At 43.6% G+C, this 24,080-nt stretch overlaps 3 protein-coding genes across 3 annotated transcripts in view; all 3 read right to left on the reverse strand.

The window, feature by feature from the left end:
* Window positions 1–2,488: 2,488 nt before the first annotated feature.
* LOC311591225 (olfactory receptor 6Z7) lies at window positions 2,489–3,427 on the reverse strand (the record flags this gene model as incomplete). The annotated part of the gene is made up of 1 exon (XM_084770639.1): window positions 2,489–3,427. The coding sequence occupies one exon, from the start codon at window positions 3,425–3,427 to the stop codon at window positions 2,489–2,491; it is 939 nt and encodes a 312-aa protein (XP_084626765.1).
* A 5,865-nt stretch (window positions 3,428–9,292) lies between these two features.
* Window positions 9,293–10,237, reverse strand: LOC311591235 (olfactory receptor 6Z7-like; the record flags this gene model as incomplete). Its single annotated transcript, XM_084770652.1, has 1 exon — window positions 9,293–10,237. The coding sequence occupies exon 1, from the start codon at window positions 10,229–10,231 to the stop codon at window positions 9,293–9,295; it is 939 nt and encodes a 312-aa protein (XP_084626778.1). The 5' UTR covers window positions 10,232–10,237.
* An 11,594-nt stretch (window positions 10,238–21,831) lies between these two features.
* The window catches only part of LOC311590935 (olfactory receptor 6Z7-like), a gene marked incomplete at its 3' end in the record, with an annotated part of 132,849 nt that continues 130,600 nt past the window's right edge, over window positions 21,832–24,080 (reverse strand). The window contains exon 4 of the mRNA XM_084770227.1: window positions 21,832–22,776. Within this exon, the coding sequence (XP_084626353.1) occupies window positions 21,832–22,776 (945 nt within the window). The remainder of the gene's footprint in view (window positions 22,777–24,080) is intronic.

Consider the following 24,080-nt stretch of genomic DNA (forward strand, 5'->3'; position numbering starts at 1 on the left):
AGTATTTCATTGTATGGGTGTTCTGTACACAGTTGAACTTGCTGTTTGTTTCTTGGTGTTTTGAGACAACATCTGATGTACCCCAGGCTAGCCTCAAACTCACCATGCAGCTAAGGATGGCCTTGAGCTCCTAATTCCTCTGCCTACACCTCTGAACTTAATATTTGGAATAGAAATGTTTTCAAATAGTTTTCAGTAAAAGCATGGATTCATGAATTTTTTTAATGTTAAGTGCATTTCTACATTTTATGTTATTTACTAGATGAAAGTTGCTTATTATGGCGCCACCATAGAATCTGTAAAGTTCCTAATTTTCCACGCACATGATGGAATGTTCCTCAGAAGGTATCCTGACAATTTGGTTAATACTTTTCACCGATATTAAAATCTGTTTTAAAAATATTCTCCTTCGCCTTTAGAGTCTGAGTATGTGGATCCTCAAAATGGCCTCTGCCGACATTGGCAGACATCCACGGGGCATATCTTAAAAAATTTAAAACTAGTGACTGAGTGAACGCTGTTTGTTGTTTTAAGTAAAATCAATTTTTTTCCTCTGAGTTCTTTCAAAGTAAAAAAATTTCACTTAAAATACTACTCTGAAGGCTAGAGTGATGCTCAACAGTTAAGAAGAGCACATACTGCTCTTGCAGAGGATCCAATTTCAGTTCCCAGCCACCCACATCAGGTGCCTCACAACCACCTATAACTCCAGCTCTAGAGGTCCAGCACCCTCTTCTTGTCTTTGAAGGCACACGCCCATGCAACACATGTGCACACACACGCACACACACACACGCGCGCGCGCGCGCACACACACACACACACGCCCATGCAACACATGTGCACACACACACACACACGCACACACGCGCCCATGCAACACATGTGCACGCACATGCACACACACACACACACACACGCATACGCACACACAATAAAAAAACAAAGAAATAAAACAAACCCACCTGAAATAAACCTATGTGTATTTCAATACGAAATAACAAAATCCCTTTCTACTGTAAGAGATAGAAAGGATGCTATTATAGCCAAGGGATGGTGAGGAGTGCTGGAAAATGATGTCTGCTGGATGTGGTAAGGCCGCCGTACTCAGGAACTCACAGATGCTATGGTGATCCTCACAAGATCAAGCCAGTAAATAATTACAGCTTGGATGGTTCGGGGCTCATGAAGCTCCTTCCGTGGCTGGGAAGCTATTGGCAACTGGTGCCTGATGTAGGCGAGTAAGCCATTTTTCTTTAGGGATGTGGACCCCGGCAGGGTGTTTGTGCTCATTCAAGCAGCGCTAGCTGGGCTCATAGGATTATGGAAGAGCAAATGAAGTGTTTAGGGAGTACACAGGAGTGAGAGGGGTGGGCTTGATGTGACCAAGGTACACTGCATACATGGATGCAATTGTCAAAGAATAAGTAGAAGTCTTTTTAAAATTTTTAAATGGTATTCACAGAGGCTGAGACATCGATGGATCAGCTATTAAGAGCACCGACTGCCCCTCCGGAAGACCCTTATTTTATTTTATTTTTATTTTTTTCCTTTTTTTAATTAATTTATTCTTGTTACATCTCAGTGGTTATCCCATCCCTTGTATCCTCCCATTCTTCCCTCCCTCCCATTTTCCCCTTATTCCCCTCCCCTATGCCTGTTCCTGAGGGGGATTACCTCCCCCTGTATATGCTCATAGGGTATCAAGTCTCTTCTTGGTAACCTGCTGTCCTTCCTCTGAGTGCCACCAGGTCTCCCCCTCCAGGGGACATGAAGACCCTTATTTTATTTCTGTCACCCACATGGTGGCTTTCTACTCTCTGGAACTTCAGTTTCGGGGGATTCAGTATTATCTTCTGTCCTGTCTGGGTACCAGTCACATACACCTGTATAGACATACGTGCATAAAAGTACCCACACGCAAACCATAGCAATAATAATTTTTAAAGAAATAAAAAAATGTTCACAGATCCATTAGGCCAAAGATTTCTCCCAATGCAGAACCAACCCATATGTCTATTAACTGGTAAATGAGCACATAGACTAGGGAACATCAATATAATGTAATATTATTTGTGTACAAAGAAAAATAAAGTACTAACTCATGCATCAGTGCATATAGCTTTCAAATGATGTCAGTCACAATAGTCACGTATGGCATAGACCCATTACCATAAAATTTCTAGAACTGGCAAATCTACAGAAACCGAATAGATCTGTTGGTTTCTTGGGGGCTTGGAGTAGTATGTGGTGGACATGAGGAATGGTTTCTAATATGCTTAGGTTTATCTTGAAGGCAAAAAATTCTAGAAAAAATTCTGTTCTAGATTTGACAGTGGTTATGGCTGCCTAATTGCAAGCAAGGTAAAAAGAAGACACTGCTTTGTGTTTAAACAGTGAAACTTATGGCATAGGAATTGCATTTTAATAAAAAATATATTTTGGTAATTTAAGATCCCTCCTTCAGGACTCAGGCATCTGGTCAACCTCAGGACCAGTGTATAGTTTTGTGGAAAGCTACTTGGACCTCCTTGTTCCGCAGGCAGTAGATGACTGGGTTGCACATAGGGGTGACCACTGTATAGATGACAGACAGCATCTTGTTGAGATCCATGGCTTCCATACGCTTGGGGCGGGCATAGATGAAGATAGTGACTGAGTAGAAAATGCCTACTACTACCAGGTGGGAGGCACATGTAGAGAAGGCCTTGTAGCGGGCAGTGGTAGATGGCATGTGCAGAACTGCCCGACCAATAGCCACATAGGAGGCCACAGTCATGAGGAAGCAACCCCAAAGGATGACAACGGCTGAAATGAAGTCTACCAGTTCTGTGAGGGCAACATGGGTACACGACAGCTTGAGCAGCGGGGAGACATCACAGAAGAAATGGTTGAGGACATTGGGGCCACAGTAGGACAGGGTGGCAATGCATGTAGTCTTGACCATAGAGACCAGTAGCCCACCCAGCCATGAAGTCATAGCTAACCCCAGACAGACCTGGGGCCTCATGATTAGTGGGTAGTGTAGTGGGCGGCAGATGGCCACACAGCGGTCATAAGCCATGGAAGTCAGAAGGATACACTCTGTTCCTACAAGGACAATGAAGAAGAAGAGTTGGGTCATACAGGCTGTGAAGGAAATATGATAGAGTCCACTCCACAGCCCCATGAGCAAGCTGGGCATGGTGACCGACACGTAGCACATCTCCAGGCAGCTGAGGTTGCCCAGGAAGAAGTACATGGGCTTGTGGAGCTCGCTGTGACTGCGGATGAGGTAGATGATGAGTGTGTTCTCCAGGAGCGTCAGCAGGTAGAGAGTCAGGAAGACAGCAAACAGGGCATCCCTTATCCCCATCCTTGTGGACAAGCCCAGTAGGACAAATTCCTGGACTCTGGTCATGTTGGCCAACCCCAGGGACCTCTCCATCTGCAAAGACACAGAAAATTGTTGGCATTCTATCCTTGGTGATACACAGTGATTAAAAAAAAAGTAGTTTGAGAAGACGTTCAGAGTACTGGGAGATCTGCAATATGTTTGTCAGTCTAACATGTGTTAGAGTTGTTATAAAGGCAGACACAGAAGATTCACGGGACACTATATGAGCACGATATCTTACTCTTACTGAATCTGTGACTTCATACAGAGCACCTAAGAGTTGGGAGAATTATACTTGGTGTCTCTGAGGATATATACCAACCAAGCAGGTGAATCAGCGGATGTTAAATTCCTATTTTAATATAAAAGTACTTTAATATATTTAATATTTAATATAAAAATTAAATAATGGGCCTTGCCAGGTGTGTGGTTGTTTAATCCTATCACTTGGAAGGCAGGAGAAAGCAGAACTCTGTGAGTTGGATGCTTGCCTCTTCTACATAGTGAGTCCCAGGCCAGTGAGAGTTTCATACGCTTGGAACCTGGCTCAGTGGGTAAAGTGATTGCTGACCAAACATTAAAATATGAATTTGAACCCCATAAACCCTATGAAGCTAGATACTTTAGCATATGTCTGTAGTTCCAAAACTCAGATGGCTAGGTGGGAGGCAGAAAAAGAATTCCCAGAATCCCTAGGGCCAGATAGCCTGACTTATCCAGTGACAGACAAGAAATACTGATTTAAACATGGTTGACAATGAAGACTGGCACTCAAGGTTGTCCCGTGTGTGTGTGTGTGTGTGTGTGTGTGTGTGTGTGTGTGTGTGTGTGTATAGACAATGTGTATGTGTATGAGTGTGTAGACACTTGAGGTTGTGCTGCTCTTTCTCTCTCTCTGTCTCTGTCTCTCTGTCTTTCTCTGTGTCTCTGTCTCTCTCTCTGTGTCTCTCTGTCTCTGTCTCTCTCTTTATTCCTCTTTCCTGCCTTCTCTTTTTTCTGCAGCTTCTCCTGATTCTCCCTTCCTCCTCTCCTCTTTCCCTACTCTTTTTCCTCATTTTTCTCACCTCTCTCTTCTTCCTTTTTTTTTGATTCATCCCAGAACATTGTAGAAATGCTAGCTTTACCCTTATTTTACAAGAAAAACAACTGTCGATCACAGAGCTAAACTGGGGTCAGAGAGACCACTCAGTGGGTAATGCTGTTGCTACCAACCCTGGCAACCTGAGTTTGAGCTTTGGGACTCTCACGTGGTGGAAAGAGAGAACAGACTTCTGCAAGCTGTCTTTTGACTTCCACACACATGTTATGACGCAAGTACACATGTGGCAGACACACACGCACACACCTGGTAGACACTCGCATGGTGCATTTTCATTAAAGATTAAAACCCAATTAAAATGACTTGCTTTAAGTCATATGACCAACAAGGGACATGGGATCAAGTCTCTGGATAATTTAAGTCCCCAGTCCAGCCACTCTTTCTAATTGTTATTCCCTGGTCAGCGTCATTCTAAATGACAGCAGCACAAACATCAAACGATTAAACACCATAGCACTAATAATAATCACTGCATCCTAAGCCTTCTTTTTGTCTTCGCTTCTCAAATTTTAGCCCTTTAAAGCTTCGTGAACCTTCATGAAGATGTCTTACCCTTGTATCAGCACAAGGAAGGTCAGGACTGAGAAGTAACATACTCAACACACAGGGGTTGGGGAGGTGGGTGAGTGGAGCTGCTTTACAACCTGGATTCTCACAAAATCAAAGTTCTGCGTCCTGACATTCTTAGGCACCTGACAGTGAGGGAATAAATGCAGGAAATATGGGTTTTATCCAGTCATAAAGGAAAAGAAATAATGCTTGCAGGGAAAAAAAAAAGGCTAGAACTGGAGATCGTCATGTTAAGTAAAATAGATATTAAATATCTCCTCTCACATATTAAATTAAGCAATGAAATAGAAAGACAGATACAGTAGGAGAGAAGTAGGAAGGAAAATCAATGAAAAGCAAATGTTGCTTTAAAAATGTCATAATGAAACGGAATACTAAGGATGTATGAAAAAAAAAAAGCCCATAGAAGCCAATTGTTTTGAAAGTCTATTAGGCGACCATTGCTGTATTGTCCATGTTCCAGCAGAGGATTCCATGTCCACACGCACATGAGTAGCTCTAATTGGACTTAATGGGTTATTTTTTTTTTTAAAAGAGAACATGAAATTGAGAGGAAGGTTTATTGTAAGGGACTTGGGTGGATTACAGGGAAAGGGTGAAAGTGGATGCGATCAAAGAATTATATTCATGTATTAAATGAAAAATGGAAAATAAAACTAGGAACAACGTTTTAATGGAGGCATGTATAAATAATTCTCTTTGAAGCTCAAGACTAAAAGTAAAATGGCAAAAAAGAGGAATATCATAAATATGGGACAGGAAAAGAAGGCATGGGAGGGTGGTAAAAGATGGTTGTAGAAAGGAGAAATACTATCAAAACATATTATCTGCACATATGGACATGAAATACCAAGCCCAGTATTTTATACATTAACTTTTGATAAAAGCCAATCAAAATGTAAAACTCTGTCATTACATAATACATGTCAAAATTTGGTTTGCCCAAATTTCCACTTTATAGGTCTAAATATCGACTTGGACAAACTAATAAGAACTTGATGCATTTTTTTTGCTAAATTTTCATAAGAAAAATAATATACTCTTTCTCAGAACCTTCATGGTAGAAGTTGTGTGTGTGTGTGTGTGTGTGTGTGTGTGTGTGTGTAGAGCTGGGAACTGAACCAGCGAGGTTGGTCCTCTACCACTAAGCAATATCTCCAGTTCTTGAAGACTTATTAAAAATGTTTTCACTGGCCTAAACAATCAGTGGGGTACATCTACGCTTTGTCTTGAACAGGACGCTTCGATTTCTGAACAGCAGCATGGGGCTGAATCTGTCTGAGCTCCTGTACGTGAGCTTCTCACTAGCGAGGGTTTTTGTCTGGGTGGTGGGTCTCTGCAAACTTACAAAAGCTCTCTCAAGAGTTAGGTTTGGGCGTTCTGCAGTTGGGGTTCCACTTGCTGTTGAAAGGGGGAGTCTTCATCATGCAGGCTCAGGACTGACGGTGGTGAAAATTCTGAAGAGTCCTGCAGTGACTTCACCGAGGAGCACTCCCTTGTAATCTCCCTTCTATTGTTTTTCCCCCTCTTTCCTGGTTCTGCCTCTGAGTTTCATTCTCTCCCCCATCACATCCATCCCTCTCACTCCTTAACTCTTCCATGAGGGTTTTTCTGGATAACCCTGTCTGACTAACAGATTGAAGTGCAGCAAAGCGCTCCATCAAAATCACACAAAGTGTCTCGCCACATCGGGAGAACCAGAAGACACACCCGATTCCACCTCCGTTTTGTAATCTATGAACCAACCACTCAGCAGCACGTAGATTGTGTTCAAAATGATGTGCTGCGCAGCTTGATTCTGACTGCTCTCCAGAGATAAGTCATGATGATTCCCCAAATCTGTGCCCTGGGCAGCCTAAGTCTCTCCAAGTGTCGACGGTGTGTTTTTCAAAATGAGAGACAGCCTCATCTTCTACTCTGGTGAATGTCATTTCTCTGTCCCACCAAGGAGGGAGAAAAATCACGTTAAGTACAAGCCTTTACTATAAGGCTTGAGCTCGTAAGCTAAACGGGCACATGCTGAAAACCTAAAAACCAGAGCTTTTCCTCAACAAGACTGTTGGCTAGAAGAAGTCTTTAATAGTCTTAATTCTACTCCATCCCACAAATGCTTATGAAGGAAGGCTGTGAGGTTGAGAACCGTGACGGCATTGCCACTAGGCAAGTTGAGACTTTAGCATCAAACTGTTTGAAAACCTTAAAGCTGTGCGTCTCTAGGAATCACTTAATATACTTTGACCCACTTTGTCTTCTCCGTAACGCAGGGCTATTTTTTTTTTTTGGTTCGAAATTAGTAGATTCCATAATAGCCTGTTATTGCCTGCCCAGCTTCCTGTCTTTTGGATGATAACTGAACCTGTGCTGAAAACAAGAGCTGGAATTCACCCCGACATATTATCTCTCCCTTGTAAGTACATGGTCTCTAAGAAACCACCTGACACTTCCATGCTGTTGATCTCACCATCTCTACCCATATATGCATATAGAGTTATATGCAGTTACTAAGAGTATTATGTTAATATCTCTCAAGTGTTTGAGGATGGTACCTACAAATAACTGTGTTCTATGCAAGTTTTTTTTCCTATAGCCAAGCACACATACCTGTTATTACACACACATGTAATTCCAGCATTCCAAGACTTACTGAGCTAGGAAGACCACAAGTTTGACCCAGCATGATCTTGACTAAAGAAACAGCATAATCTTTCTGTTGTCCCTTGTATTGGCTTTTAGAGTTTATCTCATACATCCCAGGGTGGCTTGTTTGACCTTGTTATCTAGTGAAGGACAACCTGAGGCTTATGATCTTCCTACCTCTATTTTCCCGAGTATTGATATGACAAGTGTGTGCCGTCACTCCCTATTTTTATATAAGTGCCTGGGTTCAAGCCCAGGGCTTCTGGCATCTTAGGCAAACACTTGCCCACCTGAGAGAGATATCCTCAGCCCTGTTGCTCCTTGTTTTCCCTCCCTCAAAGAATTTCCCTTGGTCTTCTCACCTTCTGGTTGAAAGTTAACAAGTACAAATCCTTTCTTGCCGATGCTGAACGTGGAGTAGGTTCTGGTGGTGGCTAGATGGAATCAGCTGGCCGTAAGGAGGGGATGCCAAGGATTAGAGATTTTCAGTACATCTTGGGAAAAACTGATCTTAAACCAAACACACGCACCTCCCTGTGTTTCTGTTCTGGAATGTTCCAGGCACTGAGTTGACTATTCTGTGAGAGAAGCCAAGGGCACAAACTTAAACTAGCTCTCTAGACCTGAGAGGGTTCCCTGGTCCCTGTGGATTAGATGAAATGGAGGAAGGAAAGCCTCAGAGAAGATGGAAGGTGGAGACTGACACCTGAAGTTTTCCTATGGCCTCCACATGCAAGTTGAGGCATGTGCATGCAGATGCACACACAAACATCATATGCACACAGAAAGAATTTCATATCACGTTCCACTTGGCTTTTAAATACATGTGAGATAGTCACGCTTTCATTCTAAAACACGGAAAACATACAGGTTGTAGAAATGGCTCAGTGGTTAAAAGCATTCGCTGCTCTTGGAGAGGACTCAAGTTCAACTTCCAGCATCCATATGGAGTGGCCCATAACTGCAGGTAACTCTGGTGCAGGAGCATCGGATGGCCATGAGTTCTGTGGGCAGTTGCACTCACACGCACATACCCACACATAGCCATATACGAATATAGAGAATTAAAATAATAAAAATAAATATTTAAAACAAAAATTGCTTATTTTTTACTCTTGTATTTTAATCCTGTAATCAAACTCTTATTATATATAAATATTATTGCTAGACATGTAAATTGATTCTCTGTTCCTGTGGCCAACAATGACGCAGTAAACTTGTAATTTTTTGCACAATATCTGTCTATATCCTTGCAGACTCCTACAGACTCAACTGATATATGTATATATATATTAATTAGCAATAAAAATTACAGAGCTATTGAATATGCATGTGAGGGTGAAATTAAGCGCATATACATGTGGGATAGCAGATACGTATTGCTCTTGAGCTTTCATGAATTATTCATTAACTTTGATAATTTTTTTCTCTTAGTGATCTTTTCCTTAATTATTTTCCAGAGCTGAACTCCTAGGAAAATATTTTCTCCAGAAAAAAAAAATATTAAAATACTCGCTACTATTTTAGTTAGCACTTAAGAGTTACTCGTGGTGGTTGGGCCAGGAAAGATTTGAACCAGGTGTGAGAGGTTCATGCGTGGAAGATGGCGATCAAGGCCAATGGAGAGTCTTCCTCAGCACGGTGTGGACCTCCCTGTTCCTCAGACAGTAGATGATGGGGTTGCAGAGAGGGGTGACCACCGTGTAGATGACTGACAGCACCTTGTTGAGGTCCATGGACTGGATGCGGCTGGGGCGGCAATAGATGAAGAGGGCCGCTGAGTAGAAGATGCCCACCACCACCAGGTGAGAGGCGCAGGTGGAGAAGGCCTTGCGCCGGGCAGCGGCTGACGGCATGCGCAGGACAGCCATCCCGATGGCTGAATAGGAGGCCAGGGACACCAGGAGTGTTCCACAGAAGATGACAATGGCTGAAATGAAGTCCACCAGCTCCGTGAGGGCCACGTGGGTACAGGACAGGTTGAGCAGTGGGGAGACGTCGCAGAAAAACTGGTTGAGGACATTGGGGCCGCAGTAAGACAGGCTGGCGATGCATTTTGTCTTTATTGCTGAGACCACCAGGCCACCGAGCCATGAAGACAAGGCTAAGGCCAGGCATACTTGGGGCCTCATGAGCAGCGGGTAGTGCAGTGGGCGGCAGATGGCCACATAGCGGTCGTAAGCCATGGAGGCCAGGAGGGTGCACTCCGTGCAGATGAGAGAGACGAAGAAGAAGAGTTGGGTCATGCAAGTTACAAAAGAAATTTGGTAGGGCCCCGTCCACAGCCCCACGAGTAAGGTGGGCATGGTGGCCGACACGTAGCACATCTCCAGGCAGCTGAGGTTGCCCAGGAAGAAGTACATGGGTTTGTGGAGCTCGCTGTGACTGCAGATGAGGTAGATGATGAGTGTGTTCTCCAGGAGCGTCAGCAGGTAGAGAGCCAGGAAGATGACAAACAGGGCATCCCTTATCCCCAGCCTTGTGGGAAAGCCTAACAATACAAACTGTTGGACTCTGGTCATGTTGGTCAACTCAAGTGATGCCTCCATCTGTGGAGAGCAAAGAGCATTTTTCATAAGCATGCATGATGGCACAAACTTAAGAAGATATTCACAAATTAGTGGTGCTGGCAACCATCTGGAAAGGTAGAACGTTTAACTGATTTTTAAAAAAGATACTCTAAGCGTGGTCCCTGTTTGTATTAGTGACTTTTCTTGGTGCTGTGAAGAGACATCCTAGTTAAGGGCAGTTTGGAAAGAGCAAGCTTACTGTAGCTCATAGCTCCAAGGGGTTAGTAGTTCACTGTGATGGGCAGGCATGGCAGCAGGAGTGGGAAATAGAGAGGGCATTTCCTCAGTGGTAAGCTTGAAACAGACAGCGGACTGGAAGTGGACTGTGGTTATGAATTCTCAAAGTCCAATCCCAGTGATGTACTTTCTCCGCAAAGATGGCTCCTCCTAAGTTCCCGAAGAGTTTGAACCAACTGAGTTTGAGGTGGTCAAATACTTGAGTGTATGACAGATGTTTTCCGTTCAAGTCACCATACAGGTTCCCTAAATCTGTGAAGACACACACACACACACACACACACACACACACACACACACACACACACACTCTCGCGCGCGTGTAACTTTTTTCAAGACAGGGTTTCTCTGTGTAACCTTGTCTGTCCTGGACTCACTCTGTAGAAAAGGCTAGTGGCCTGGAACTTATGGAGATCCCCTTGCCTCTGCCTCTTTGAGTACTGGGATTACAAGCATGCACCACCATGCCCACCTATAAAATGTAATTTTTAAAAAGGTGGCTGCAATATGATCACTGGGTAATGCACTTGCCCCCAAGCCTGATGAAGTCAGCTCATTCTCCGAGACTCACATGATAAGAAGGAGCTTGCGTCTTTTGACCTTTAGGAATGAGGTCTCCAAATAAGACAAAAAAGAGTAACACTTGTTGTAATAAGCGAAGCACTGAATGGCAAGCTCTGTACCAAATAAGGAACCAGAATCTCTTTTTGTGTATGCTTTGCAATAGATGTAGTGTGTCTAGAAGGTTTTTAAGTTTCTTTCTCATCTCCACACAAAAATATATTCACATTTACAAGTCCAGAGTGAAACAAAACTATTAGTTTTAATCTTCCAAAAAATATCCCTTTTCTTAGTGTGATTCCATTTTCTATTGCTATGTTATATTATGGGCCATCAACACAATGATTCTGTATATGTGTGTATATGCAGGTGTACATGTTTTTGGATGCCAGAAGTCAACCTCACATATTGTTTATAAGTTGCTATCCACTGAATTGAAAAAAATTATTTATTTTATGTGTATAAGTGTCTTGCCTGCATATATGCGTGGCTGGTACTTGTGGAGCCATACGAGGGAGTTTGGTCCTCAGAACAGGAGGCACATATGCCTGTGAGCCATCATGTGGGTATTGAAAAATGAAACCCAGGTCCTTTGGTAGAGGACCAAGTGCTTTTAACCAGTGAGCTTTCTCTCCCACACACCTCCAAGTGATCTTGTGACGGAGTGTTCAGCAGCTTGGAGCTTGCCAAGTAGGCTGGTCTGACGGCGGGTCAAAGAGCTGCCCCAGGGACCTGCCTGTATCCACCTCCTTAGAGCTGAGATTACAAGTGTGCATGATCAACACCCAGTTTCTCGGGATTGAACTCAGGATATAGTGCTTGCCAAGACCAGCGTTTTATTGATGGAGACATCTCCCAGGCTCAAAGATCAATGTTGATGCTATTTGTGTTGCCTTTCTTTTTCTTCCAAGTAAGATCCTTTGTGAGCAACTAACATACTTGGGTATAGTATGTCTCAGAATTAGAGAGAGAGAGAGAGAGAGAGAGAGAGAGAGAGAGAGAGAGAGAGAGAGAGAGAGAGACAGAGAGACAGAGACAGAGAGAGAGACAGAGAGAGACAGAGAGAGACAGAGAGAGGCAGAAAGAGACAGAGAGAGGCAGAAAGAGACAGAGAGAGAGAGACAGGGACTATACCAATCCATACACTTTTTATTAGAAGATTATACTATATAAACATACATTATTGCCTCACTGTACCACTTGAGAATATTACAGTTAATAGAAAATATTATTGATGCAAAAAGGGTATAGAACACAGTAAATGAAGTGTCCACAACCTCTAATTCCCTCCTGAATGTCAGGACCACATTAAAAACCTAGTTTTATTCTGCTGCTCCACTGTCTTAACAATACACAAGGCTTGGCGAGACAAATCTTTTGTTCCAAGTCACACAGCCCGGGAGTGAAATGATCAGAAATCTAACCCAATATGACCTTGCTTCAGCACTAAGCAAATTCCACTGTACCCTTATCATCATGCTCAAGGTGTGTGTGTGTGGGGGGGCCCAAGCACTCTTCTGCCTCAGAAACGTGGAGATTAGAGCTTAAAAAATTCTCAGTGCAGAGACTCATGCATAACGTTAAGTGAGTGACATTTACTGGGGTTCTTTAAGGGGTCGTCGGTGCCTTGGGATGGTGGCTTTGTGTGAGAAGCAAACAGTGAAGAGGTGAGTGGGTAAAAACACGAACGATCTCGTAAGAAGTAACCAGTGCTGGTCCTGGGAGAGCGAGATGAAGGCTACTGATGCCAAATGATTGAGGATTTTCTCCCTGAGCAGGTAGAACCAATTGACTATGGGAGCAGGTGAACTGAGGATCTTTTAGTCAAGATGCTGGCAGTGCGGTGGGGACGGTTTTCATGGACGGGAAACTTTCCCTTACTCCCCCCACAGGAATCCACTTCCTCCTTTCTCAGATTTTCCATCTATTGAGCTTCTAGAGCGTTGTCTTCTTCAAGTGACGCGTTCCCATCTCGCTACAGTGTGCACTTCCCGCTTTGCGCATTGACTGGCGTCATCAGTGCAGAAACAGGCAGACCCCTGGGGGGCTTGCTGGCTGGTTGACCTAGCCTGGTTGGCAAGCTAGACCAGTGAGAGATCATGTCTCCAAAGACAGGACGGACAGATCCCGAGGAATGACATCTGGGATAGTCCTCTGGCCTCGGCATGCACACACACACACATGTTCACAGGGACCTGCGCGTACGTATACAAGCACCTGCACAAACGAGCCCCTGTATCCACGTACACGCACCCACGTTGAGAACAAAACCTTACATTAATTCAACTCTCTATGCCCAGTCACTTTCCCCCATATTTACACTGACTCCTCTGCCTGCTCATGGGACCGATTTCCTCCTACTGAGTTGTCTCACCCAGCGCTGCTGATATGAGGGTATACGCCTAGTCTAATTGGCTCTTGTTATGCGGAATCCAGTTAATATTACTAGGAGGCCTGCTCTTTTCTGAACGGAAATGAGGGAGAGAGGACGGGGGAGAGCCTGCAGTTGGGGCACAATGAGAGAAGAATAAATAAATAAAAGAAAACAATGAGGGGTAATCCATGTGGGGCAGTAATAAGAACAGTGCACGTTAAGTTCTTTTTTTGAGAGCTGATTGTTTTTCCAGTTCTTCCCGTGTGCACCTCTGCATCTCCACAAACTTTGCGTGGAGAGGCGGCTCCCACCTCATATTTGCTGGTGAGCAATTAGCCTCAGAGGACTAAGCAACTTCCTTAAAACAAAGAGCCATGCTGCTAGAGCTGGGAATCACACTGCATTCAAAGGCACATCTCCCTCCCTACACCCCGGTGTTTTATTTTTCCCTCTCCTTTCGGTTTTTGCAGAGTTTCCAGGTCTTTTTTTTTTTTTTTTTTTTAGTTTCCAGGTCTTATGGTTCAAACATTGATTTGGATAAACTAGAGTGAACACAATTAAAAATAAACACTACATTTTCTTAAAATTGATATAGACTCTGCATTTTCTTTTTATTTATTTATATTTTTTGAGGTGCACTACTCATTTCATATTTTTTTATTTAATTAATTTATTCAGATTACAGCTCAGTTGTTTCCCCTCACTTGTATCCTCCCATTTCTCCCTCCCTCCCACTTTCGCCCTATTCCCCTCCCCTAGGTCTGTGACCTAAAGAGGACCTCCTCCCCCACCATACGGTCATAGGCTATCAAGTCTCACTTTGGTAGCCTGCTTATCCTTTCTCTGAGAGCCACCAGGCCTCCCCACCAAGGGGAAGTGGTCAAATATCGGGCACCAGAGTCCATGTCAGAGATCCTGCATCTTAAATATTAGAGATTATTTTTATTTCCAGTTATATGCATATGTATATGTTTGTGCGACGGTATGTGGTCTTGGGAGCACAGGTGCCCAACAAGGCTGGAGACATCAGATCCCCTGGAGCTGGAGTTACAGGTGGTTATGAGCCACCCAGTGTGGATATGGGGACCCAAACTTGCATCCTCTGCAAAAACGGCATGCCTTTGACTCCAGAGCCATCTCCGCAGCTCCATAATAACCTTTAAAATTACAATAGTTTAGCTACCCTTTTGGCTCCGTGTGTTTACGTGCATGAGTGGAGGCCAGAGGCTAGCTCATAGGAGTCTGTCCTTTTCACCACCATGTCGGATTCTAGGAGTCAAATGTAGATCATTGGTCTTGGTGGCAAATGACTTTACCCATAGAGCCATCTTGCCAGACCCTAGTTGTAGTTATTCTTTGAGAGTCTCATATATTTATAGAATGTGTTTTGAAAAAAAAATAAAATAAAAGGGCTACGGGCAGTGGATGAGTCCAAAAAACTTTGCCCTCTGTACACAGCAAGGCACTTACACATGGGAACTTAACAGTAGCTGTGTCAGCATGAATAAAGCCCATGCAAGCTCACACCGGGCAAATTCCTAACAAGAAGATGAGAGTTGAGTGTGAAGTCTCACCCCTAGAGCAGGAGCTACCGGAAACTGATGGCTTCTGAGGGGTGGTGGTGTCAGTTTTTGTTAAGAGCGTAGGCCCTTGTAAGTTGACCATGCTCCAGTGGAAAGGCCACACATACAAAAATGCGTGAAAAAAAAAAACAGATTAAATTTCATTGGTGTACAAAAAAGGGGGGAGAATAAAAGGGACAGAAAAATTGGGTGGGTGTGGAAGTGGAGGTAGATCCGGGAGGAGTTGGGGGAGGGGCGAAATGATCAAAACGCATTGGATGAAATTCTCAAAGAACTAATAAAAATTTTAAAAGGAAAAAAAATGGGCTTAGCATTTGAACAAAGAGTTCTGAAAAGAAGAAACACAAATGGTCATGGAATACTTTTTAAAATATCCAACATCCGTGGTGATCAGGAAAATACAAAATAAAGCAATTTGATATTTCATCTTACCCTAGTCAGAATGGTTAAGACTTTTTTTTTTTTTTTTTTTTTTTTTTTTTTTTTTTTTAGAATTTTACAGTAAATGCTGTCATGGCTGTGAGGTAAGGAAAACACTTGTTCGCTATTGCTATATGTGTAATCTTGCTCAGCTACTATGGAAAGCAACACGGAGGCTCCTTAAGAGGAGAAAAATAAACCTACCATAAGACACAGGCACACTACTCTTTGGCATAACCACAAAGACTCTTCGTCCTACTACAGAAATACTTGGCCATTCACATTCATAGCTCTGCTATTCATGATAGCCAAGAAAAGGTTTTTTCCCTCTTAAAAATTTAATTTATTCAGATTATATCTAAATTTTTATTCCCTTGCTTGTCTCTTCCTGTTCCTCCCTCCCTCTTTCAACCTGTTCCCACCCCCTAGGTCTGTGACAGAAGGGGACCTCCTCCCCCGCCATACGGTCACAGCCTATCAAGTCTCATTTTGGTAGCCTTCCTATTCTTTCTCTGAGTGCCACCAGGCTTCCCCACCAAGGCGAAGTGGTCAACTCAGTCAAAGAATGGATAAAGAAACTGTGGTGCATTTACACTATGGAATACTACCCAGCTATTAAAAACAAGAAAATCCTGAAATTTGTGGGCAAATGGATGGAACTAGAAATGATCATCCTGAGTGAGTTAACCCAGAGTCAGAAAAAAAAATCACATGGTATATACTCACTTATAATTGGACACTAGCACAACAGGGATGTACCCTGAAAGTCTTCACTTACCAGGAGATTGGGATAGATGCTTGGACCTCCTATTGGGACTCTAGGTGAGAGAAATATCTGAGAATAGGGAAATAGAAGGATCTAGAGGGTCCTAGAAACCTACAAGAAAAACATCATGATGGTCGGATCTGGACCCAGGGAGGAGTCGGCTCAAGCTACTGCACCAACCAAAGACAATACATGCAGTAAATATTGAACCCCTACTCAGATCTAGGCAGGTGACAGGACATTATCCACAGTTGTGTGGAGAGACGGGACTGATTCTGACAAGAAAAGGTTTTTAAACAGACCCCTTTGAGCCTAAGAATTAGGAATAGTGAGGAGTACCGAGCATGCAGGGCTTGTTACTACCCTTCTTTTCTAGTTACAGAGACTCATTTTCACAAGGATCCATATTTGGAAACATTCAGAACGTTTGCTATTAAGGCTCAGGGCCAAGCACAAAAGTCCTGAGCTCACTGAGTGCTAGAGACATAGAAATGTTGAATACATGGCTTCATATGGAGGAAGAAGCTAAGGCTCTGATGTGAAGCCCAGCAGTCTGGTTTCCAGGCACTAAAACTCCTATTTTAAATTGTATTTCCTGGCTATTATACCACAATTCCCCCTTTACTCTTTTAAGCAAATGGCCCAAAGTTCACCTGCATTCCATCCCAAATGATATGATTTTGGGTTTCCCCACAGTCTTTCAACTGCTTTCAAGCCAGCATCTTGGGTACAATGTCACTTTTACTCATGCAGTTACCGAGGAGATTGAATTATAAAGCATAACCACATGGATGGGTAACTCTCACATTTTTATCAAAGTTCCCATCAGTGTCCATTGGGGTTGAATGGATCTATCATTTGCTTCAATCAAGGCCTCTTCTCCAGCTGAGCACCAGTGGGGAGCAGAGCAGCTATCTTCATTTATTTATTTATTTATTTATTTATTTATTTATTTATTTATTTTTTAAACAAAAGTAAGCTTCTCAAGAAATTGAATTTGGCTTCTAGTGGGAACCTTAAACAAGAGCCTGACCCAGTGAGCTTCTGGTTCCTTGAGCAGAATCATCTTCAATGCAGAAAAACTTGCTCTTAGTCCTAGAAAGCCTGTAAAGTGACTGCCATACAGGCACAAGGACCTGAGTTTGGATCTCATCGCCAGTGCAAAAACTGGGTGTGGCAGCATGCACCTGTGACCCTAGCCCTTGGGGGTGGAAGACAGAGGATGGCTATGTGGATCTCCTCGTCCAGTTTAGCCAATTGGTCATCTCTAGGTACAGCCATTGGGCCCTGTCTCAAAACTCAAGGTAGAGAGGAAGAGAAGATGGCACCCAACATGGATTTAGACTTACACAAAAAATGTATCTGGTAAACACACACACACACACACACACACACACACACACACCACACACCACACACACACACACACACACACACACACACACCACACACCACACACACACACACACACACACACACACACACACACACTATTTTATAGTTTAAAAAAATACAAGCTATTGATTTGTATCCTGAATTATTTTTTTTCCCTGTTGATGAAGAGGGAATGCAATGTGGAGACTAACACTTGGGCTCTGAGTTACACAGAATTTATCTGTTCTGAACAAAATTTAGACCTTCTTTCATGAGAAAGTAGAGGTCTTTAAAGGCCTGTTGCTCCCCCTCTACAGTACGGTACTCAAGAGGTGGGAACATTGGGTACTGAAGCATTGGCTACTGATGGCTTCTGGAGAACGGGCAGCCACCTGTCTTCAGTTCTGTACCTACTAAGATGCTCAACAGATTCCAGTGGGTAGTTAAAAAAAAAAAGGCATGAATGTTTGAAAGGGAATTATCAGGAGTAGACGGTTAATAGGGGTAGGGTGGACATTACACGGGGTAGGATTATTACACTAACCAGATTCTACTTTATACTTGTATAAAACTGCCAAGGAACAAATTCAAGAAAATAAAATGAGAGTAGGATGTGCATGAAAATACAATGCGCTAAGAGCTGTGCGCGTAATGACACACAGCTGTGCTTTCTTCTAAAGAGCACTTGGGGGCTAGAGAGATGGCTCAGTGGTTAGGAGCACTGGTTGCTCTTCCAGAGGTCCTGAGTTCAATTCCCAGCACCCACACGGCGGTCCATAACTGTAACTACAGTTCCAGAAGATCTGACACCCTCTCACAGACACATACGCAAGCAAAACACCAATGCAAATAAGATAAATTATTTAAAAACACACAATTTTTTTAAAAAAGCACCTGAAGAGGTATGACTCTAGGAAAAGCTGGTTGATACATTTACTCTTGCTTTGTCTATTCTGGGATGTAGGGGTGCTCAGTATTTCCCTGGAATGAGCCAAATCCATATAGCAGTAACTGTATGGCTGCATGCCAGCCCTCTTTGGAAGGATTTAAATGATTGACCACAGTTTTGAAGTCAGACAGGATGTCTCTCCCACCTTAACTCATCCTCAGAAAGCTACTTAGATACGGTACGCATCATTTGCCAATATAACTGCTGTAACCACTTCTCCACCTGTTCCTCTGATGCTTACATTTGTTTATTATCTCTGAAACCAGTCAGTACCCGTGTGCCCGAGGTGTTCGCCCAGGCCCTTTGCCTTCATCCCCATAGAACAATCCTGGAGCATCTCACCTGGTGGTCGGGAGGGATCAGGTACAGATCCTTCCTCAAAGATGTGACTGGGACGAAGCTCTGATACTCAGCTGCTGCTCCGAACACACGCCAAGAACAGCAGAAGGGCCCCCTGGAGCATCTTGGGAGTAACTGCTCCTGGTCCTGAAACAGAGCCTCCAACCAGACATCCAATCCTTTGTGTGTGTGTGTGTGGGGGGGGGCCTTTGGAGCCTCTGAAGTGCTGAAGGCACTGCCTGCATTAAAAGGAAGAGGAGGAGGAGGAGGAGGAGGACGAGGAGGCAGCCTCAAAATGAAGCTCTGGCCCTCAGAGACGACTCCCCTGGCCCTTGAGGAGTTGAAAAGTGGTAGGAAAGAAGTCGTTTTACTGGTGATGTTTAGAGACTTAAGTAGAAGGGCCTGCAGGCCACTCTCAATTAGAGTCATCACACATTGACCAGTTTACTTATTTTATTTTTTAATTTCTTTTTAAAAATTTTATTATCATTTATTCACATTACATCCTGCTTGTAATCCCCTTGCTCTTTTTTTTTTTTAGGTCAGATTTATTTTATTTTATTTTTATGAATAATTTTGAAAAGTTTATTTATTTTATATTTGTTTATGTGTGGCATCCATGTTGGGGCATGTGCATGTGAGTGCAGGTGCCTGCTCTGTGGCCAGGAGACCAAATGCACTGGAGCTGGAGTTACGGACAGCTGTGAGCCCCCTGACATAGGTACTGGCCACTGAACTGGGGTCCTCTGCATAAAGAGGGGGCTCTCAACTTCTGAGCCCCCACGTTGGCTGATTTCTTATCCAACGTGAAGACTATGAGCTCAGTGTGGTGCATTGAAGGGTGCAAAAAAAAAACTGGCCCAGATTTCAGTCAATAGATACTTAGTCTACAGAAGCATGGCAACATGGAGCCATGGATATATAATCTGTTTAAAAAAAAAAAAACAACTCAGTCAGTACTGAAGACATATGACAGAATGTACCGGTTCAGACTAGAGAACGGTTGTTAAATATTCCTGCCACAGAAGTAACCGTGTGCACGGTAAACACACAGCAGCAAGTATAAAAAGGAGGTAAAATAGGGAGAAGATTATCAGAAAGAGGAAAGAGACCAGCATTGGTTAGGAGGAAGACATGAACGTCACGAGAGGTGAACACGATTGCTTACTTTGTAGACATCAAGAAAGTGCCAAAATAGTGAAGTCGTTTTGTACAATTAATGTACATGTCTAAATACAGTTTTAAGGCTTTGTTATTACTTTTTCCATATGTTCCTGTGTGTGTGTGCGCACATGAATGCAGGTACCCGTGGAGGTCAGAAAAGGGCATCAGACCCCGCCCTCCCCCCATGGAGCAATAGTTACAGTTGCTTTATGTGGGTTATGGCAACTGAACTCAGGTCTGCAGAAACAGCAAGCACTGAGCCAGCATCTTTCCAGCCAGCCCCTTCTTTGATTTTTACAAATTTAACATAGATACCCAAAACAACACCACACACACACACACACACACACACATACACACACACACACACACACATCATCATCATCATCATCATCATCATCATCAATGTCATCATCATCATCAGCTGTTTCTTTTTATTTAAAAGCACATTAGTTGCATACCTGTAATCCCAGCACTTGGGGAGGCAGAGGCAGGAGGATCACTGTGAATTCAAGGCCAGCTCGGACTACAAAGTGATCCCAGGACAGCCAAGGCTACACAGAGAAACCCTGTCTCAAAACAAACAAACAAACAAACAAACAAAACAAAGCAACCCCCTAAAACCCCAATGCCTCCTAAAAGGACACTAGTTATCTCACAATTAACTTGTTTAATCCATTTAGGCTGTATCTACACTGCAAATATTAAAGCAACAAAGATTCTGTATACCTAGTTACCTGCAGTTTTCAGGACACATAGACACACCTTCAGTAAAAATGCATCAATCTTCTAGGAACAAAAAAATGATGGGATGTTTTATAGTGAGACTTTTGGGCCCATCAGCAGTATAAATGACACAGAGACCTTTTTTTTTTTTTTCGAGACAGGGTTTCTCTGTGTAGCCTTAGCTGTCCTGGACTCACTTTGTAGACCAGGCTAGCCTCGAACTCACGGAGATCCACCTGCCTCTGCCTCCCAAGTGCTGGAGTTATAGGCATGCACCACCACGCCTGGTTGACACAGAGACTTTTAAATATTTTAAAGCTTAGCCTTTTAGATAGGGCGGCCTTCCAGCCACCCAGCTAGTTGAATGTAACTAATTTTGGCACTATGTCCTACCACATGGCTACTCTACCTCTCTGCTCTGCTCTGTTCCATCCATACACCTCTCATGTCCGCTGGCAAATATGCCACCACTGTTTTCTACCTCCCCGCCCCCCCCAACCTCAGAAGTTCTGCCATCCACTTCCTGCCCAGGTATTGGCCATCAGATCTTGATTACAATCAACAGGCAAGTGGGAAGGGATGAATATTTACAAAATGTAAGACCCGTGAGGGGCTGTACAAATAACGATACCAACATCTGTACTTAGCTTTCTTCCATTTTAGCAATTAATAACTGAATATACAGAGACATACCCTCATGTAGTGTACCCCCCACATCGCTCAAGCTACATTCCTTGGGTTATGACTTAAGAAAGGGGTCAATGGCCACTCACACCGTCTTTGCCTTTTTTTTCTATCGCATTTTTTCCCCCCTGACTTCTCCTTAGGTATTTCAGATTCAGTTATGGCTTAGTGTGTTGCTATTACATACAACACGAAAACCATTTTATTCTATTTTTTTTTCCCCTGTGGAGTTTAAAGTTTATGGAGTTTTGAAGCCAAGAAATATTTGTAGTTCTTTTTAAGAGGCTGCTGGGGATCAAATCCATGGCCTGTGCGTGCTACGATAGAGGCGTACCAGTGAGCTACATCCCCAGACCCCCAAGATATGTTTGGTCTAGGGATAGAAGGTCCAGGTTTGGAAGATTACGATGAAGGCCACTGGAAAGTCTTTTGTAGTACGGTGTGGACCTCCTTGTTCCTCAGACAGTAGATGATGGGGTTGCAGAGAGGGGTGACGACCGTGTAGATGACTGACAGCACCTTGTTGAGGTCCATGGACTTGATGCGGCTGGGGCGGCAATAGATGAAGAGGGCCGCTGAGTAGAAGATGCCCACCACCACCAGGTGAGAGGCGCAGGTGGAGAAGGCCTTGCGCCGGGCAGCGGCCGACGGCATGCGCAGGACAGCCATCCCGATGGCTGAATAGGAGGCCAGGGACACCAGGAGTGTCCCACAGAAGATGACAATGGCTGAAATGAAGTCCACCAGCTCCGTGAGGGCCACGTGGGTACAGGACAGGTTGAGCAGTGGGGAGACGTCGCAGAAAAACTGGTTGAGGACATTGGGGCCGCAGTAGGACAGGCTGGCGATGCATGTGGTTTTCGCCACCGAGACCACCAGGCCACCGAGCCATGAAGACAAGGCTAAGGCCAGGCATACTTGGGGCCTCATGAGCAGCGGGTAGTGCAGTGGGCGGCAGATGGCCACATAGCGGTCGTAAGCCATGGAGGCCAGGAGGGTGCACTCCGTGCAGATAAGGACTATGAAGAAGAAGAGTTGTGTCATGCAGAGTGTGAAGGAAATATGGTAGGGCCCCGTCCACAGCCCCACGAGTAAGGTGGGCATGGTGACCGACACGTAGCACATCTCCAGGCAGCTGAGGTTGCCCAGGAAGAAGTACATGGGCTTGTGGAGCTCGCTGTGACTGCAGATGAGGTAGATGATGAGTGTGTTCTCCAGGAGCGTCAGCAGGTAGAGAGTCAGGAAGACAGCAAACAGGGCATCCCTTATGTCCAGCCTAGTGGACAAGCCCAGCAAGAGGAACTGCTGAACCCTGGTCATGTTGGCCAACCCCAGGGACCTCTCCATCTGAAGAGAGACAAGCCGGTTGTTAACATCTGCCCTTCAGATACATCATAGTAACCGGAATTAGAAGGCTGTCCACAGTACTTTGAGCCCCTAGTGACTTAATAATCTAAACAGCTGGTGGAAATTGGCTAAGAGAAAAAAAAAATCCTATTTTTAAGGTGAATGCTGCAGCTGATGATTCCAATGTATAGGAAAAAAAGTGACTATCTGAATGTTCAGAGGATAAAATTTGCTCCCTGTGAAATTACGTAAAGGAAAATGTTGACACTTGTTATCCTAAACAAGAGATGATTATCTTCATTTCAGTTTTTTAAAAAAAAGTATTATTCCCAGGTTGTTTTCCCTATACACCAGTTTAGGAATATTCATAAAATCCAGGAAAAATAAAACTGCTATCTCTGATGTTCCAAAATAGGGTGCAGGCTACAGCCATACTACGCTGAAAGGGACTGATCGTCTCTAAACCACAATCGCCTCTTCAAGTGCTTTTATCTTGCAGAATCGCATTATATTATAAGTGTCAAATGATTATGCCCAGAGACAAAAGTTTTATTCTGAATAATGTTGTGGCAAGTCTAAGAAAGTCGGTACCTCATTTAGCAAAAGTTTAGAGATTCCACTGTTTGGACCCAATCTGCGTGGTCACCTTGTACAATATTTACTTATAATTTGTACAGCGTTTCACTGGGTTAAAGCTTAGAGATTCTATTGTTTGAACCCAGTGTAGATGATCATATGTGTACTTCCTTAGTATTCACATAATACTGTTTGGGGGAAAGCTGGGATATACAGAGGGAGTGATGGATGTAATCTGGAGTACACAACCTGATCACAAAAATCTCTAAGACCCATTGAGCTTGTACGTTATATCAGAAATGTTTCGTGATGATTTTGTTGTTCTATTCTGTGCTGTTAAGTTCTGGTATGACTTAGTTATTCTGTAATTTTTGAGGATTTATTTTTATTTTATTTTCACGACTAGCCTCCTGCATGTCTATACATGTCTGTACATCATGTGTATGCAGTACCCATGGAGGCCACAGAGAGCTTCAAATCCCCTGGAACTGAAGCTACAGATGGTTGTGAGCTGCCATCTGGTTACTAGGATCTAAACTTGCATACCCTAGAACAACCAGTGCTCTTAACTGCTGAGACATATTTCCAGCTCCCCTGACTTGGTTATTCTTAAGTGTCAGATATATTCTTTGCCTCTGTCCCAAAGGGTGAGTGCGGGGACATCGCAGGTTAAGGTGACCCAGCCAGGAAGCTGCTGTAGCTCATCCCAGATTCATTCCCGGGTCAAT

This window comes from Acomys minous, assembly GCF_964271855.1.
Source record: "Acomys minous genome assembly, chromosome: 20".
Lineage (NCBI taxonomy): Eukaryota > Metazoa > Chordata > Mammalia > Rodentia > Muridae > Acomys > Acomys minous.